This window comes from Necator americanus, chromosome III, assembly GCF_031761385.1.
Source record: "Necator americanus strain Aroian chromosome III, whole genome shotgun sequence".
Lineage (NCBI taxonomy): Eukaryota > Metazoa > Nematoda > Chromadorea > Rhabditida > Ancylostomatidae > Necator > Necator americanus.
This window is the reverse complement of record NC_087373.1, coordinates 1,322,607-1,340,564: the sequence shown is the minus strand read 5'-3', so window position 1 is coordinate 1,340,564 and position 17,958 is coordinate 1,322,607. Positions and strand designations below refer to the sequence as shown.

General features: G+C 38.6%; 5 protein-coding genes across 6 annotated transcripts; 2 read left to right on the top strand and 3 right to left on the bottom strand.

Moving 5' to 3' along the window:
• Positions 1 to 567: 567 nt before the first annotated feature.
• RB195_008287 (uncharacterized protein) lies at positions 568 to 2,235 on the top strand (the record flags this gene model as incomplete). Its single annotated transcript, XM_013437941.2, has 7 exons — positions 568 to 723; positions 878 to 1,052; positions 1,108 to 1,184; positions 1,256 to 1,362; positions 1,827 to 1,949; positions 2,006 to 2,078; positions 2,131 to 2,235. 7 exons carry the CDS (start codon positions 568 to 570, stop codon positions 2,233 to 2,235), a joined length of 816 nt encoding a protein of 271 aa, XP_013293395.2.
• Positions 2,236 to 3,023: 788 nt separating this feature from the next.
• RB195_008286 (uncharacterized protein) lies at positions 3,024 to 4,555 on the bottom strand (the record flags this gene model as incomplete). The annotated part of the gene is made up of 7 exons (XM_064194711.1): positions 3,024 to 3,302; positions 3,367 to 3,438; positions 3,571 to 3,668; positions 3,825 to 3,961; positions 4,164 to 4,238; positions 4,290 to 4,435; positions 4,493 to 4,555. The coding sequence occupies 7 exons, from the start codon at positions 4,553 to 4,555 to the stop codon at positions 3,024 to 3,026; spliced, it is 870 nt and encodes a 289-aa protein (XP_064045856.1).
• A 3,094-nt stretch (positions 4,556 to 7,649) lies between these two features.
• RB195_008285 (uncharacterized protein) lies at positions 7,650 to 8,294 on the top strand (the record flags this gene model as incomplete). Its single annotated transcript, XM_013437943.2, has 4 exons — positions 7,650 to 7,798; positions 7,862 to 7,931; positions 7,999 to 8,119; positions 8,173 to 8,294. 4 exons carry the CDS (start codon positions 7,650 to 7,652, stop codon positions 8,292 to 8,294), a joined length of 462 nt encoding a protein of 153 aa, XP_013293397.2.
• A 576-nt stretch (positions 8,295 to 8,870) lies between these two features.
• RB195_008284 (uncharacterized protein) lies at positions 8,871 to 11,161 on the bottom strand (the record flags this gene model as incomplete). 2 transcript variants are annotated; one of them, XM_013437944.2, is made up of 6 exons in its annotated part: positions 8,871 to 8,963; positions 9,022 to 9,117; positions 10,015 to 10,089; positions 10,753 to 10,881; positions 10,940 to 11,081; positions 11,142 to 11,161. In XM_013437944.2, the coding sequence occupies 6 exons, from the start codon at positions 11,159 to 11,161 to the stop codon at positions 8,871 to 8,873; spliced, it is 555 nt and encodes a 184-aa protein (XP_013293398.2). The 2 variants fall into 2 exon arrangements, with proteins under 2 accessions (XP_013293398.2, XP_064045855.1); XM_064194710.1 differs by having other exon boundaries at positions 10,753 to 10,866.
• Positions 11,162 to 11,656: 495 nt separating this feature from the next.
• On the bottom strand, positions 11,657 to 16,965 carry RB195_008283 (uncharacterized protein; the record flags this gene model as incomplete). The annotated part of the gene is made up of 12 exons (XM_064194709.1): positions 11,657 to 11,785; positions 12,201 to 12,395; positions 12,468 to 12,651; positions 12,721 to 12,815; positions 12,888 to 13,022; positions 13,175 to 13,267; positions 13,337 to 13,400; positions 13,788 to 13,877; positions 13,948 to 14,041; positions 14,707 to 14,858; positions 14,921 to 15,069; positions 16,825 to 16,965. 12 exons carry the CDS (start codon positions 16,963 to 16,965, stop codon positions 11,657 to 11,659), a joined length of 1,521 nt encoding a protein of 506 aa, XP_064045854.1.
• Positions 16,966 to 17,958: the final 993 nt, after the last annotated feature.

Genomic DNA, 17,958 nt, shown 5'->3' with positions numbered 1-17,958 from the left:
ATTTCGCTTGGCGAAAAAAAAATAAGGCAGAAATAGATGAGAAACATTAAGGAGAAGAAGAAACATGATTAAAAATTGGTGAGTGCACTAAGGCGAAAAAATAACTAGAGCCTCAACGTTAAATGAGAAACACTCCTAGTGACTTTCTTTCTCTACAGCATTAAACTTTCGAAACAAAACAGTGCGTTTTCTGAAATCATACGATCACCACGGATTTTGATAGAAAAAAGAAGCAGCGCTGGAGATCTGAAATTGAGGAACACAGTAGAAATGTGTTTGTTCAATTGCGTACACCAAGGTCCTTGCTGCTTAATCCTCGCCTTCTCCGCCATGCTTCTTCTCTTCTCTTTTACTTCTTTTTGAATTTTTTCCTTTGTATTTGCTTTCTTCTCGCGACTTTGGGATGTTGCGACACATTGTCCTCGGAATCTCATTAGGTTCCAATTTCTACGTTGAGCACGGAGTATAAACAATTTTCGAACTCTACTGTTCCACAGTTTGACCTCCAGTATGTTCTAGGTCACGACCCGTTTAAGGTCTTCTTTCAGCTGTTGGATTTTTTAGGACATGATCTGGCCTAGACTTGAGGAAGCAAAACAAGTTTTAACACTTTATCATTTTCTGAACACTCTTCTTTCGATCACTTTCCTGTGCGCAAAGGGCATTCCGGAGTTGTGTCCATGGATCTTTGCCACCGAAGGAGAGGAATGCACGATTGATTCGGTTCGTAAGACTTTTCTTCATTTCCTTTCTCCTTCTTTTCTACTGTCTTACATTTACAATTGTGTCAATTCCATTTATTATTACCTTTATTACCTTTTCTTCAGTTTAAACATTAGAGTTCTTCCAAGTTTTTTCGTATTATGGTTAATTTCAGCGTGAACGAGAAATCCTCATGTTCTTGGCTGTAATAATTGCGTGGAAAGGAAGGAAAGCAACGAATTGGCTCCATTACATCAATAATGTTTTCTTATTTTCTAAAATAGCCAACATTGCACTGTTTCTACGTGCTGATGCGCTTGTTGGTATTATATATCTGTTGGTCGTTGTTGGTAAGTCATTCTTCTCTTCAGCTTTTGCTGAAAAAGAGATAGGTTTTTTTTGCAGCCATCACCGTGATCGTTCCTGAACCAATTTACACTGGTCCAGAAAAAATTACTTATTTCCAAGGATCGGAACTTTTCGTACGGTTTTGACTTCTTTTAAGTCTTCAAAATCTTATCTGTAATTCTGCACATTCTCTAATAATTTGTAGGATGAGCTGAACAATGACCGGAAATCATTCTTTGTCATACAATTCTACACAACATGGAGTCCCGACTGTAAACATGTGACTCCTGTGTTCGCTCAACTCAGTGACAGGTTTGCAGTTGTGATCAGTGTCTTGAAGATATCTCCATTAGAAACTTCAAATACTCAGGAAGTTTCGAATTTTTCTGTGCCTATCCCTGCCACATTTTACCGAATACGGATGTTTCCTTTTTCGTTTCGTTTTTTTTTTTCTGAATGGCGCCAACTGACTGCTTGGGATCCTCCTTTTGGTTCTATTATGTCAGCTGTAGGAGAGGAAGTTTTATCCGATAAATACTGAGTGAAGATTCTATCGGCTTCTCGTTAAATATTGCGTGTAATTGCGACCACCTCGTAGCTTTCAACTGCAAGCACAACTTCTGTCTTCGTGAATCTCCACAATTTTCTTTTGCGCTCATTTAAATGTTCTAAGCTGCGTCAGTTTGGATTTCCCTTCCATTTTTGATGCATCCATTCGCACCCATTTCTATTAGACTGAAACTCATCAAATTCTCACTCATTGCCCACAACTTCAGGTTCTCCCTCCCAAACTTACGTTTCGGAAAACTCGACATTGGTCGATGGCCTAAAGAAGCAGAACGCTTCCGCGTCAATGCACATCCAACTTCTCGACAACTGCCAACCATATGTGTTTTTAGGTGAGTTTTTTTTTATATAACACCTAAATTCCCTATTACATCTACGACGTACTCAGAGATGCCAAGGAGTTGAAGCGAAGACCACTGGTTAATGAGAGCCGGCGAGCTATTCCATTTGTTTTTAATCAGGTGGGATACACACATTTTCTTCTCTTTTGGAATTCTCAATCTTATTTTTAAGGATAACTGTATCCTTGAGTTTGATCTCTTAAATATACACAAGGAATGTATGGAACGTCTTTCGAGCAAAGAAAAGAAAGATATCGACGCAAAGAAAACGCGATGACGTCAACCATCCAGCTATTTTTTCCAGTACATTGTACATATCTATTAGGAATCAATTTGTTCTGCTTTATCTCTAGACATCTAGGAAAATAACCTTGTATGTTTTGACACTGTTAGATACTAACTGTGCTAATATATTTAATAAATATTGACCTAATGTTGCGTCAGACAACCTGTACTAAGTTGTTTTTTTTACCAATTACATTAGAGTAGTTAACGGATAAATCTGATCTTCAGTTAAAATTATGGTGGGAAATTCTGTACGGATACTCACCGTAGAATACTCCTGTTCTGACTTGTGTAACTCCACAAGGTACTGAGGCTATAAGGTACCAAAGAAGCAAAACTTCAATATTCCGTATATCTGAGCCGTGAATTCTGAGGAATGACATTAACAAACTGAGCGACACTTCATTCTAAGAACTATACAATCCATAAGAGGTAGCGAAAAAGAGTAAGAACTCGGAGATGTCATTTAAGAATCACGTAGGAGATATTTATGAATTCGAATACCAAACAGCTACGAATTGAGGCATGAGGAATGGTTATCTGTGACAGAAACTTGATCATATCATTGACTGCATGACTTACGAACAGTCCCTACGTTTGGGAAGTCATAGACGGAAGAAATAAAAATTTTGGGGATGTACATCCTCGTTTCTAGTAAGTAGAATGTTTTGCACTACCATATTTACAAGGAGAGGTCAAAACAACCAAACGAGGTGATGAGAATTGATGGAATAAGACTTAATTCTTTGAGATTAATTAAATTAATGCTCAAATGCGAATTCACACAACAACCGTCGGATCCCAACATGCCTTATGACATTTTTCATTGTTGAGCAGTTTTTGTACATCATCTGACGATATTTTTACGTCTAGCGCTTTAAAATTTGAAACGACTCGCTCAGGATTTGTAGAACGAGGAAGGACACTGATGGACTGCGATATAGTCCATGCCAACAGAAATTGTGGAACTTCGATGTTGTATTTTTCAGCTAATCGTTGCACTTCAGGATCGTTGAAGAGTTTATCACGATAGTCCGGACCACCGAAGCTGCTATATGCCTAAACGGATGAGAATTTACTATATCAGAATGAGCGTAATATTTTTTAAAACAATATTGCGCACCTGGAAATGGATATCATTCATTCTGCAGAACTCCAAAAGGTCAAGTTGGTGGAAATGTGGATGAAATTCCACCTGAAGCAGGCGTTTTATGTTCACAGACATATACGTAGCTTGATCACATTTACTTCACAATCAAAGTTTATTTTTGGTTCACTAATTTAGAGAATCAGGCAAAAGAAGATCAAAATCGAACGCTATTTTCACCTGATTCACAGCGGGACGAATTTTGCAGTGTTCGAGCAGTTCTTCTAAATGTCGAATTTCGTAGTTAGACACGCCAATCGCTCGAATTTCGCCCGACTCTAGAGAAGAACAGGGTTTTTGTCTCCATCGAAACTTATTAGCTTTTCAAAAAGAACATGGAGGCTAAATCCAGTTCAAAAATGACATAAAAAATCAACGGGTCCCTCTATATTATAAGTTTAACCAATATCAAGTCTACTTCTAGAAATAACTACCATGAAAATCCTCCAAAACTTCGTAGGTTTGTTTTCGCCTTAAGGGGTTGTTTTTGTCGTCAGCAGCTTTTTTGCTGGTTCCAGGCCAATGTATCAGCATTAGGTCAATGTAGTCAGTCTGGAGCTTCTCTAAGGACCTGAAAACTGAAACAGTAAAGATAATCGCTCAAGGAATGAACCGTAGTAGTCTGCAATTCATAGCCTAAAACCGTCTTGTTCCTCACTTCCTTGTTCCCAGCTCAAAAATAGTCTAAGGTCGGAAAATTGTGAATTTATTTTGGTTAGCTTGTACTAGATTAAAAAAGAGAACAACAGTCGGAATACTCCACAAGAACCTACTTTTCAATAGATTTTCTGGCGAGGTCTGTGCCTTGATTAGCCGGAGACACTTTAGAAGTGATAAAGATGTCTTCTCTAGAAGAAATATTGGATTTTTAACAAATATGTATCAATGGATAAACCCACCTTCTCAAGTCGTATTTCGGCAAAAGTTCCTTGAATATCCTACCAAGTGCAGCCTCATTACCGTATATCTGAGCAGTGTCGAAAAAACGATAGCCACATGAAAGAGCGGCGTCGACGACGTCATGTAAGGTCGATTCTTTACGTATCTGTGACGAGGTACATGATTCAAGTGAAATACGATGGTTGGTAGGTTGTATAAAAACCTGATAAGTTCCAAAGCCCAGTAAGGGCATCTTCTCCTTCACATAGTCTCTTGCAGAGGTCATCTCGCTGAAAACAACCACATATCACGTCTCCTGCACACACTCAAGAAGTGTTATTATCCGTATAGTGGTTGCGTCGTCTCATCCTTACAGTACACAGTTCGTTACGATGAATACGCAACCCGTCTGCTGTACAACACAGGTCATACAATTAGCCACTTGAAACATGCAGACGGCTATTGAGCGACAACGAACATATGATGTGTTAGACAGCATTCAAGAAGAGAGATCCAGGATGTTAGTGGAAGTTAAAGGCATCACCCCACGAATCTGAGGTTATGCAGATTTCAGGTGGAGTATTCGTATACGGGATGGGAGACTATGGAGAGGGGGATGATTCCGTCCATTTCTTCCTGATTGCCGTAAAAAACGGCCCGGAAGATGCGGCGTCGCACAAGGCTGGCGCGCTCCAGTCGAACTCCCTGTGGAAAATAGTGCGCTAAAACACCTGAAGACGTATCCTCCGGGCCGTTTTTTACGGCAGTTAGGAAGAAATGAACGGAATCACCCCCGTCTCCATAGTCTCCCATCCCGTATACAAATACTTCACCTGAAATCCGTACCACCTCAGATTCGTGGAGTGATGCCTTTAAGTTACTTGAAGGAGTAGCCTATTCACTTTGAAAAAGAATCAAAAATCATAAATTTCTATGGAGGTATAGAAATAGTTCGCTCAAATTTCGTCTCACACGAGAGTCTTAAACGAAAACTAAACTGCGATTTCAATTTCAATCTGCATTCTGGACATAAAGGATACAGGATGAGGTGCCTGGCATTAATCAATCCGCTTGGGATGCGTCCCCACTTCAATTCAGAATCGTTTGAGGTTTACGAACGTGTAACTACCCTTTAAAGTGACTTGCGGGGGCTAGCCGATGGAATCAGGACAAATCGTACAGACACACCTCTACTCTGGACATAGCGAAAAAAAAGAAATAAATCATTCTGAAGTCATGAGGGAGTTAAAGAAGAAAAAAAAAGGAAAGTGCACGACGAATTTGTTCGGAAGCGGAAGTTGAAAAGGTGCAGCAAACGAACCACAAAAATACCTGGAAAAAGAATTTAAATCTATTTTGCTGATGCGAGAAAATCGCTGGACGCTCAATTTTGTTTGACAATCAGCTCCATATAACAGGGCAATTCATGAACGGGCTATATAGCACCCCAAATAACTCAGATGGAAGAAAATAGAAAAGGAGTTTATTGCTAAGTTACACAGAATTCCCACTCTTCCAACTTTTCCAGTCTTATTTCTAAATAAATTTCTCGGAAAAATCTTCGGAACAAACACAACTGACTAAAGAAATTAGCAACATGTAAATAAAATGTTAGAATTCCAAAAAAAAAAGAGATCAAAAACAACGTGGCAACGTCGACAAATCGGAAAATTAAATTGGTTCACGGTTAGTTCGAAAAAAACTGAGAAAAATCTCGGGAACATTTCTCCATATCCGCAGTATTTTTTTCTCCAATCGATACGCGTGAATTACATCCGCTTTCGAACGGTGTTCATGTCGTCTTGTAACCGAATCCGCCTAATGGCCAAGAGCGACGCTAGTAATCCGTTACGTACATAACTACCACCCATTACATCTGCTACCACACACTACCGTAATGAGGACAGGCACGCCTCTACATTGTCCTGTAATTGCGCTTGTCTGCACAATATTGTGAGCCTAACGCTCCTTTTCTTCTTTTCTCGGGAATCTCCAGAAATTGCTTATTGCAAATGTTTTTTTTTTCTACTAAAAGAAGCATTGTCTTCAGTAGAGGACAGCGTTTTCTTTTCTTATTTAAATCGATTACAAACATAAATGGGCACCAAACTGAGATATTTTTTGGAGCCAGTTACTGCTACTCTAGGGAAAAAATAAACAAATTTCAGAGGAATTTTTTTTTGCAAAGCATGCGCTCTCAAGTGCTCAATTCGTGAACTGTAGCTCTTATCAAACAATGCGAATTCCTTCTGATAACGACACGAACTTGATTGATTTCATTGTGTTGAGCCTTATTTTACTAATTCAGTGATATTACCTTTGAATAAACCTCACCGAATTGTTCCTCCTCTTTCCACTTCTCTCACGTGAATTAAAACTTAGATATTTGAAACAGCTAAAGAAATGATCTAGCTACGATACGAGTTTTGTTTATATCTACGAGTTTCTGTTTGTTGTAAAGGTATCAACCATCTTGACCTGTCCCCGAACTATCATTATCAAAAATGAAATATTCATTGCTAATATCATTTAACAAACGGAAAACAGTGTAGTATTGTCGTACACTTTGAAATTCATTCTCTCACTCAATTTCTGTCATCGTAATCGTCTCTACTCGGATCGAATCGCTCACTACGCCTTTTTTCCCAGCACGCTCCTTATTTCTAAAATGATTCTTGTCATTTTTTTGTTAAATCGAGAACCTATACCAAACAGCTGTGATTATTATTCGTGTCACTCAAAAAATTGGTCCCATTTTGGAACCAGCACAAATCTAAATCATATAAGTCGCACCGAGCACGTAATAACATAGAATTTTCGACATAATTTGAGGAGAACGAACTGTAATGTGGTAGATTTTCTTGAACTAACGATTGTGTTCAACGGCTGAACAAAAATTTTCATGCATACTCAAGCTATTTCACTGCAGCTTCACTAAAAGCCGTGATTAAATTAAAAACAACATATCAGGAAATTGACGATTCCCTTCAGTAAAAAAGGAAAATGAGTGCGAAAAAGTCGACAAATGTGGAGTTGGTCACTCAGTGTTGTGAAACTGCTAAAAAAAAAACTTACGATTTATTCTGCTACGCTATGTTCCTCTTTATCAGAATCATATTCCTTTCAACAAGGGATTGCATAACTTCAAGAATTATTCAAAGAAAATTGCATTCTTAGAGTGTTTTTTTAGAGATCTCTATGGTAGAATGAATATAAAAAGTAAACCATATGCACACTAGAAAGAATTTTCTTCCCAATCAATTCCTTTACCCCATTCCACAATCCACTGCAAAATTTCACCACAGATGATGATCTTCGTTATTCTCTCACAGTTATGAGATATAATCTCAAAAAATCAATTCAGAAAACACAAATTAAGGATGTATAACCTTCCGCTACCGTATTCGTACTGTCAGCAGTCTCCTTGTTATTCGGACGGTGATGACAGGGCCTACAAGAAGAAACGGTCGGAAATCACTGGTAAACAAAGAGTAGCAGCGAATGAGCGAGAAAGAAAAAGGATGAACAGGTATGTAGAAGGTCTAAAAAAGTCCTTGACCGCTAGAAAATTATCCAAAGAAAAGATTTTTAGCATAAACCGTGGCTTTGAACATCTTCGTCAACGTCTACCAACTATGTCACAAGACAAGAAACTGTCGAAAGTGGGTATTAGTCATATTTTTACCAAGAAATTTCCTCGATTATGTACGAATAATGTAACTCTTTAAGGTAGACACTCTCAAAGGCGCTATTCAATATATCCGAGAACTACAAGCACTACTCGAACAGGAACTGCCAACAAACTCCTTGGGGAAGCATAAATTGCTGATCAACAACACTCCCGAAGGAGGTCAGCAAGAGTTTTCCTTCAAGAAAACATAAAAAAAAAAACCAGGTATTCAGATGCTTTTTACATGGTCTCATGGCGACGAACTCCAGAAAAATACGGCGACACCCATTCGACTTCTAAGGGAACAATAGTGTACCAAAAAGATGTTTGGATTCCAGGAACAGGAACAAAATAAACTACTTTACAAATGAAATTATGCGACTGTAAATAAGTCTTTTCTCTTTAGTTATTGAAAATATACAATAAACAAAAGTTGCTATTTGTGATTCACTAGACATTCGCAAAGAAATAGGCCCATCTAACCTCCACCACATTCTAATGCGCTGCGCAATGTCGCTTATGTTGCTTATGTCAATCAAATGAAGATATTATAAATGTGATAATTCACAACAAACAGTTTTTATGGTTGGGTTAGCAAGTATCGGAATGTAAAGATGAATTTTTTGAGAAACGCAATAATCGTCTCGGCAAGGACGATGACAGCCACTGTAGTCAGCCGTCGTTGGGGATTCGACTGATAGGTATTGATCCTAGACCAAGTGATCGTGGAGATCACTTGGTCTGGTGGCTTATGATTGCAGAATTACAAAAAGCAGCAATCATACGATACGTAACATATAGGCTTCTATTAACCACAAACAAATGCAAAACAATCGTTAACTAATCAAAATTTTATTCAATTTTCTAATTGAACAAGTGATAGCAAACACAATGTTTGTGAAAGCGATTGATAATTTCATCTCAAATCCTTTTAGATTTCACGATATGAATCCTGATCCTGACTTTTATGGTCATCTTTAAGCTCGATGCGTGTACATTCCGATTGAATATTCGAAGAAGTTTGCTAAAAAAACTTCTTGTGAACTGGTTTTTCGATGACTCGATCTAACCAGCACTCTTACCTGGGCACCTTGATTTGGCGCCGTAGTGGATGCTGCCTCCATCGCCTTCCTTTCAGCTTCCATTTTTTGAACATAAGTAAACTCATTGGCGTAGTGCTGAAACGGTTTTCAAACTTCTGATTGTCACAGAACGATCATCAAGATTATTGTTATCGATCAGTAATTCGCGTAAATTAGCAAATACTAGAATTTTAGCACACATGCCTGAAAAATAAAACTAAGATGGACTGTCAGCCAGTTAGCCAAAGAATTCCTTGGTGGTAAATGAACCGCGCAAAATACTTTGTAGAAAAGCAGATTTCTCGATGCCCCGGTGAGATTTGATTGTTAGAGTCGGAAATTGTTCGGGAAAATTGCTCAGTTTCACACGAAAGCAAACGAAATGCGAAGCTATACTCGAGCCAAAACGACCTAAAATACTGGCTCAGCTGCGTTATCGCTCTTAGTGACACGATGTAGTAACCGGTGCGTTCGAAATGGGGCCTTCGTAAGTTCCATATTCCCTGAGTACGAGTGGAGGTAGCGTTGGTCCAATTTCGATCGTAACCTGATTCAAACCAGCCGCAGTTGCACCAGGTTTCAGGCCGTTTTGACCTGGTTATACTAAGGGTAGATTGAAGGTCCCAGGTTTTCCACTTCACCGCTCAAGCATTCTCTACCGAAATAAAACGGGTAGGTTTGGCTCGATGATTTAATAATAGTATTTGGCAAATGACGGATAAGATTACTGTTCCCAATTAAGTCAAGTGAGTCACACTATCCATGCTCGCGAACTTGCGGCAAATTATTCTTGGATGCTACATTTGGAGAGCAAGCTACTTTATGAGCAAAGGTGCTCCTGGAGTCTCGTGGAGTTAACGACTATCGGTTAGTAAAGGTTAAAATAAGATGACCGACACTTTCAAAACCCGTCATTATTACAGTACTATTCATTCATTGTTGAACGACGAGGCGAATGAATGAGCATATGACTAAGGTAAGCAAAGAACTAACCGCATCCCGCATTGCTTTGAATTGGTCCGTTTCAGAGATTTTTTTGTTGTCAGGACATGGTGTGGGTGGTTCCGGCTAGAAAATGTTATTTTTGGTAAAGTACAAATAAGAGCCACGTTTCAATGTTCTGAACTTTTCAAAGCTTATTGGGCACTTTTCTTCGACAAACATAATCATTCACACAGATAAACCTCGTAGCACTTAACAAATTAACAAATCATATCACAGTCAAAAGAAGGTCCACCTCATTTTATATCAAACTATTTCCGCATAATTCACTTTTTTAAAAGAAGCGCATTAAAACTGCTCCAGCCAGAAAAATCGCAGAATATAAATGGAGTGTGTGAGTTGTTGAGTTGCATAAGCTGTCGAAACGCTCTCCATTGTTGGAAACTACAAGGCGACTTCATTTCATACAAAAGTCCTAGCGACAAAGAGGAAAGAGTTAGTAAAAAAAAATAAGCAGCGGTCTTTGTGCTAACTGACAAGCTCTCCGTGAAAATGTAATAAGAGCAATCAAGGAGTTACCGTTACCGGATAATTCTTAACACCGACTATGTACTAAGAAGCGCAATGATTTCTCCTACGGTTACTGCATTTTGGTCACATTTGACACCTGACACTATAATTGCTACACTATTACAATATCGCTAGATCTTCATTATTTCTTTTTTTTTCGAAAAAAAGGATGTTAAGCAACAAACACAACACAGTAAATAGAAAAAAGCAAAACAGCACCTCGAATAAATGTCCCATTGTTAAAGCTCGTGGCTGATAAGTTTCCATCACATTCCACTCATCGAACAAAGTGCGACATTTCCGAGAAAGATGACCACCATAGAGCCGATTCCACTTAAACGAAGCTGGCTAAAACCAGCGGCTGAGCCCGCTACTACAACAGCTGTCCAGCAAAAGAAGATCGTACCTGTTGAACCAGAAAAATGTAAACTATGGTAAACCAAGCGAGTGGGTTGTAAAACGATGTGGGTCTGCACAGAACCACTGCCATCAGCAACTGCACCGATGCAAATGTGCAAGCTACATATAGTGTGACGCAAAACCTTACGCTGAAACAAGACCACAGTAGGCTGGGAGTAATCGCTCTCAAGGCACACAAACCAACGTACTGTGGTGGAGAGGAGCCCATCGTGCAGCCAACTGCATTGAATCCACAATGAAATGTAAGCAATACCGCTGACCAATAATCAAACCATGATACGAATGAAAATGTTTATAGGAAGAGCCGATCATTTGCATGATATAAGAGTGAGCTTGTGAGATTATCCAAAAATGAGATACATACGGCATATAAGAGATCAAAAAAGCTCGAAGAAAAATAAAATGACCACATATTCAATTGAACAATGCATATAAAGTGAAAGAGAAGCTCGTAAACTGATAAGACCAATATCGAGAAGTGAAAACAAGAGGGAAATTTCCTAAAAAAAATAGTATCGATACATATAACAACCTAACAATAACTGGATTAATCATAAACCTAGAAGAGGAGACAAAAATAATGGCAGAACTGATTGAGTCGGTTTTCTACAAACTTACATAAAAAGTTCAATTTTTAGTGGGCTCCTTCAACTTCTTTAAAGAAAAAATATAAATTGCCGAAACGACTGTGAATTAAAAATAATCAAAAACTAAGTCCATGAACATTCTTGTAGAAGGAAGAGTGCGTCTGGAAAAACTGCTTGACAACAGGATTTTCTCTGTCACTCTGCAGATGACCATCTAGTCGAGACTTGAGGATCGAGATAAGCGTCTGCAAAAGGATTCAAGAAGTGAGGGTTACAGTTTTTGCCTCTTTCTCTAAAAAAAAACACCTTTACTCTACTTCTGAAAAAACAGGAAGGAAAGAAAGAGCATTCTAATACGGGAGGAGTGTGGAGAGTAACAAAATCGACTTCGAAATATTAAATTTAATTCCAATGCTTCCAAATGAAAAAGTAGTCTTCCAAAAGATAGAAAAGAATGTTTTCAGATACTCAATTTTTGGGAAATAACACCTAAGGGGTTCTTTTTCTCGTGAGAATTGGGCATCTCAACCGACCACATTGTGCAGTTGACAAATGATCGATAGTTTCGGAGACTCACGGCCATATTTCCGCTTACAAGCTCACAATACACAAGAGAGGGATAGAAGTAAGAGGCAGTCATTTGTCAGTTGCTTCACATACCTTGACAGTTTCTGCTTCCACTGTTTCTCGGAGATAACTTTCCACCATTCTACTGAATCGAAATGTTTCATTTCGCTGATTGTACGATAACCAATCCCCATTTTCGCATAGTACTTTCAGGCGATCTGATAATAGCATCAAGAGCTCAGACTCATCCGTGTCGATAACATCAACAGGTACGACCAGAGCCCAGATCTGAAGCCACGTAGTGAAACATATTCTAGAGTACTGTCCAGAATATTGACAATACTGAAAGGTAATAGTCACCTCGAGAGGAATTTCTTGTTCGGATGGAAAAATAACAGCACATGCAAGTGTGTCTCGATCGCAAGAAGGCAACCGTTCCACAGACGCTGTCAATGCATCGTGCATAGATTCATATCCAAATGCAGTTGTAGCTGTCAAAGAGGATAAACCACGTGTTTTCAAACGACGGCAGAACGTATTTAACCTGTAGTGAAATATTACTACTGATTAATCAGCAAGAAGCACTAATTGCAGAATTGTGAAGAAGCAATACCTGTCTAGACGTCCAGCAGAAAGCTTATTCAGAATATTCAAGAGCGCTATGTTCCCGCTACAAAGGGAGAATGCTTCGCAAAGAACTACGTCCACCTTCAAATTAAAAATACATGACACCCCTATCTAAGCAGATCTTTTGAACCAGAAAAAGCTTCTTTCACTAACTGCAGGAGATGTTTTATCCATTGAAAACAGCTCTTTGCACTCCTCTGACGAAATACTCTCCACGTGAATCACATCCACAGAGCATGTGGCGGCAGCAAAAAGTTCGGCATTTCGTGTCGTCGCCAGGACTCGAAGCTAAGATTGACTGCGTTATTTTCATATAAAATTCTGCAGGTATTTGATAGATTTTAGCAAAGAAATGTTTTTGCAAACTTCTATTCAAAATTTCTGCATCGTTTTGAAAACAATAAACATTAAGTTGCATCCTAATAAGGAAGAAAACTAACCCCAAGTTGATTTGCAAACATTACAGTTTCTTTCTGAACGACATCATCAAGGACAACTATCACATTGGGACGATCGATCAAAGCTTCTTGAATCTATACAACACTTGAAAAGTAATGAAAATCCACTTCAAACATACTACATAAGCAACAACAACAACTCACCTGCTTGTATAAATAAACAGAAGACATGTCATCCACTCTTGGAGGATCGCTAGCGATATCATCCCTAAAGGTAATAATTTTAAGGAAAGGTGGGGCTCAGAAGAACACAACAGTTCCACTAAAAAAGACCGAACTAAAAGAAAAACAACAAAGGATGAAAGAATTGGTGAAGAACTAAAAACGTTGATGAGCAGTAATTAGCTAAGGTGATTAGGTGCATTAGCAAAATCCTATGAACATCGTCTTGGACAACAGATCAGAAATTGATCCCTGAGATCCACCGTTCATAGGTCTTAATGACAACTACCCTTTCGATGAGACCGAAAACAAATACATCCAATATTACACTCGGTATTACGACGAATGCAACCCAATACCAACATATATTGAGTTGTGAAAACAAAGCTTTTAGAAATAGCCGACCATTTTTTAAATGAACAATCTGACCCACCACAACATTAACAGAAGATCAGCGAACAAGTAGCGAACTCTGTTCGGCACAGTGCTGGAATCACGTAACCATATTACGGATTCGAAAGAACTGGAAATTATGTGAATTAAATAAAGTTGTTAACGCTGCCGGAAGTACATATAGGAAAGAAACAACCTACTTCCCCAGAAGATCAGGAACTTCAGCGAAGACTGCCGCTGCTAACGAGGATTTACCACAACCAGCGATTCCGTGTAGAACAACAAAAAAAGAATCTTAAAAGAATGTAAGAGATCAGCGCAGTTAGTAAGCTATTCTCAAAGTTTACTTCAAGGAAAAACCAAGCAGCTAAATACAACACGAGCGTTGCTTTGACGAATTATATATCGCTAAGAAAGTATCAAAAACGACTCATAGTCATATTAGTACAAAGAAGTACACTTGATTTAAAAAAAAAGAACTACAATGCAACTTAGGTTCGAATATTCATGCCACTTCAGATGCTAACGACTGCTAATTAGACTACAAAAATGGTCCAATATGCTATTCTTTAAGATTGGAAGAGATACTATCGTCATTCAGTCTTAAGGAGGACCATATCATAATATAATTAAAGTAATAAGATAGTAGAAGAAATATTCAGTAAAGAGAAGATCAGAAAGTAAATTTCACAACAGAAGATTTCCAGAATATAATTGGATCAAAACGACATGAGGCACGGACAATTGCGTAAGCGGATGCGTTCGAAGCGGCGCGGTGGAGCGTAGCGGTTGGGATCGTGTAGGGATCCTCGCTACCGCCACCCATCTCTGCGGTTCGCGCCACGTTCCCACCTCGATTCCAACCTCTGTTTCCACCGTACCCCTTCGCCAGCAGCCACTTACGCAATTGTCCGTGTTTCATGTCGTTTTGAACCTACTATGTAGAGATATACCATCACCTAAATCCGCTCGTTCTCGCAACATCTTAGCCACACACGTCTGCATCTTCACCCGTTTCACATGCTGGAAAGCCCTTGGTACTCCACCAGCAAGGAGTTTACGTAGTCGAAGATGATGGGGAAATCGGGGAACGACATCTTTTGCACCAAATCTGCAGCAAAATGTTATCAAAGTTAAATGAACACAATGCTTTGAAGGAATTTATCCATCTACCCATCAAGCACGTGGTCAAGATCGTTTCGAAGCGACTGTGCTATATGTTCTTGCCCGGCAAACTCAAAGTAGGAGATTAAAGGTTCGCAGTCTTTAGCACGCCTTCGGTAGATCCGTAGCAACTCTCTTAAACGCTCCAGTCGAGTCGCCTAAAATATTCTAACGAACCTCTAGAAACGAAAAAGAATATTATCGATCTGCTTTTAACATGTACATAACTACGGATGTCTCAACAAAATTATTAGGCTGAGTCATAACTAACTTCCGTTTTGTTTTTCATACATTTATTGTGATTGTGACGTATTGAGCTGCTATTTCGCTGTTTGACGTGGATTTTGTTGCAATATTGAGTTCAAAACATTGTTATCGAAGTCTGAAGGACGACTCCTCCTTGGTTCCTCTTTCAAAGTCACATCTTCAGAACGGAATATGACAAAGCAATTTCTGATCGGCCGATCGTTTATCACTCTTTCACCATACACACTGAATATTTTGAACAAAAAACTAAACGTAACGCGCAAAACATTAAACTGCTGTTTAAAGACTAACCGAAGTCTTGCCAGCGTAGCGATAAAAAAATCTCTTGTTTGAGTAACCTATTACATGCGTAAACAATAACAAAAAGTACCATGTACCTGGGAGGAAATTATTTATGACTCAACCTAAGAAACAAGAAGAATGAGAACGAAGAAGGTCTCAGATGACTTGCTGGAGCAAACATTACGTACTTTTAAGAAACTTCAAACTTCAGACATCTCATACATGCAGACTTTCCAGAACAAATAAATCCATATATAGAACATAAGATCTAGTTCCCGTTCATGTCTTTATATATTCAGCTTCTTTAAGCTATTATAATCTGCTCGTCCGAAAAGTCAAAAATATTCGGATGGGGAGTAGTAAAAGTTGGCTCGATTCCAGAAGTGACGGTCTTCGTGAAGCAACTAGAATGACGAAAAAAAGATAAAGACGCATCATTTTTTATCTGTAGGTCTATTCTTATGGAGATATATTCAGGAATAACGTCATAACGCACTGATTAGTTGAGTTAACTGACCACATTCAAGAGATCACATCCCGCCAAATCGATTCGCATTTGAAATGTACCCGCCAACTGCTTGCAGAGAAAACCTCTCAAAATTCCCGAGTATTCCTACTCCTATTTGGTTGTTAGCTTCTGATGTATTGTGTCGTTCAGTCAATCCTTCCTTATAAACATAAAACTCGCATATTTCTTACTAGTACACTTTCTTTCCTATACTACACTTGTCCAATTTTCTATTCAATACTCTTTTTTTAAATCAAAGTTTAGTTGCTTTCTTTCATGTGGCGCGTTTCATCATTTGCCTAACATTTCATATAGTGAGCTTGTTTTTTTTTTTAAATAAAACCTGCACAGGTAAGAGGTAGAAAATGTTCGTGACAAGCTGGAAATCAGATATTTCCAGAACAAGGTAGCACCCTTTTGCAGTTGGCAAATAATAGCGGAAGTAAGTGCGCTTGCAACAATCCACTTACTGAGTACAGTGAGGAATGTGGAGTTCTGTAATTGAAGTGGCGATCTTATTTCTCGGAAATAATTAAATCAAACGGGACCCTAATGCTTAAGCATTATTCTTAGAGGATCTATGATATGTAAACTAAAGTTAAGAGAAAAAAGTAAGTTAGCGTCGGCAAATAAGGGCGCCACTGAGTGCCGTCACTGAGTGAGTAGAATATGGATGTTAGGGAACCTCTGGTCCCGCCAGTATCTTCGCAATGCTAATTTCAATTTGCTACTTTGACCGTGGAGATAACATGACAATCCAGAATACACGTATGTACCCCTCACAGAATAAGAAAATAACAAAAGCTACTTTCAGTATAACATTAAGAGGACATGCAAAATACACTAACGATCGTACCTTAGATTCTATTTTCTCTGCGAGATCTTCGGTAAGGAGCCCGGAACTTTCCAGGTAGATTACTGCATCTTTCGGATCGAAGTCCATCAGTAACGTATCGAAAGCCGACGATAGCACACGACATTCTGGTTCACTAAGCATCGCTCTTTAAACGGCGGTACGCTTATTTTACTTCTGAAGAGGTGTTGAATTATCCATAATCTTAACATGACTAACTAGATAAGAAAAAATATTAGCACTGCTACTTATTACTGATATTTTAATATTCGATTATTGACTGATATTTGGACTGATATTTTAAACTGAGGGTCTCGTTCCATTAAACACGCAAAACTAGTTGAGCTGCTTTTGGTACACAGTCCATCTATACATTTTCAACCACGTATAAATCCCGGAGATAAATTAACATCATGAATATGATAAGTACAGGGTGATAAGAAGAAAAATAGAAAATGGTTGAATCATAAATAAATTGAATTCTTTTTCATACCATGTATTCTACCACCATTTATCACTTCAAATGCGTATAGATGCCATTTTGCCACTGAAATCGAGACGACAAAATGGTCCATATCTGGATAGAAGAGCCCCACAAAGGGCTCCAATGTGCAATACAGGTTCTCATTGGAGTCTGCGAAGACTAACAGGGTAACCTTTCATGTGCGTATAGTCATGATGGACAAAATAAATGGTCTTGTCCTCCGCTGCATCAATAAATGCTTGTAATTCTTCACTAACGTTCTCAAAATGTCTCGACTAATCAAGCTAATGAATCATGCTTCTTTTTGAGGCGTGTTTTCCAAATAATTTGGAAACGATGATGTGCTAATGGGTTTAATGATAAACAAACAATTAAAATATAATCATAGTCTATTGTCGTGTTAATAACTTCTATGTGTGAGCACATTTTCCAGCAATGGGCAAACCCGCCAAACGCAGAGTTGCTTTCAAAAGAGAAATGAAAGAGTGCAGTCATAGAATCACTTTCACTGAATCCAATTACAATTACAATTGTCAAACACACATTCGACCATCATTCATTCTTTTTTTCAGCCTTATATATCCCTCTAGTCAAAACCTTCTTGAAAATAAAAAAATGATGGAGAAATGAGCTCTGTAACTAGTTCCTATATT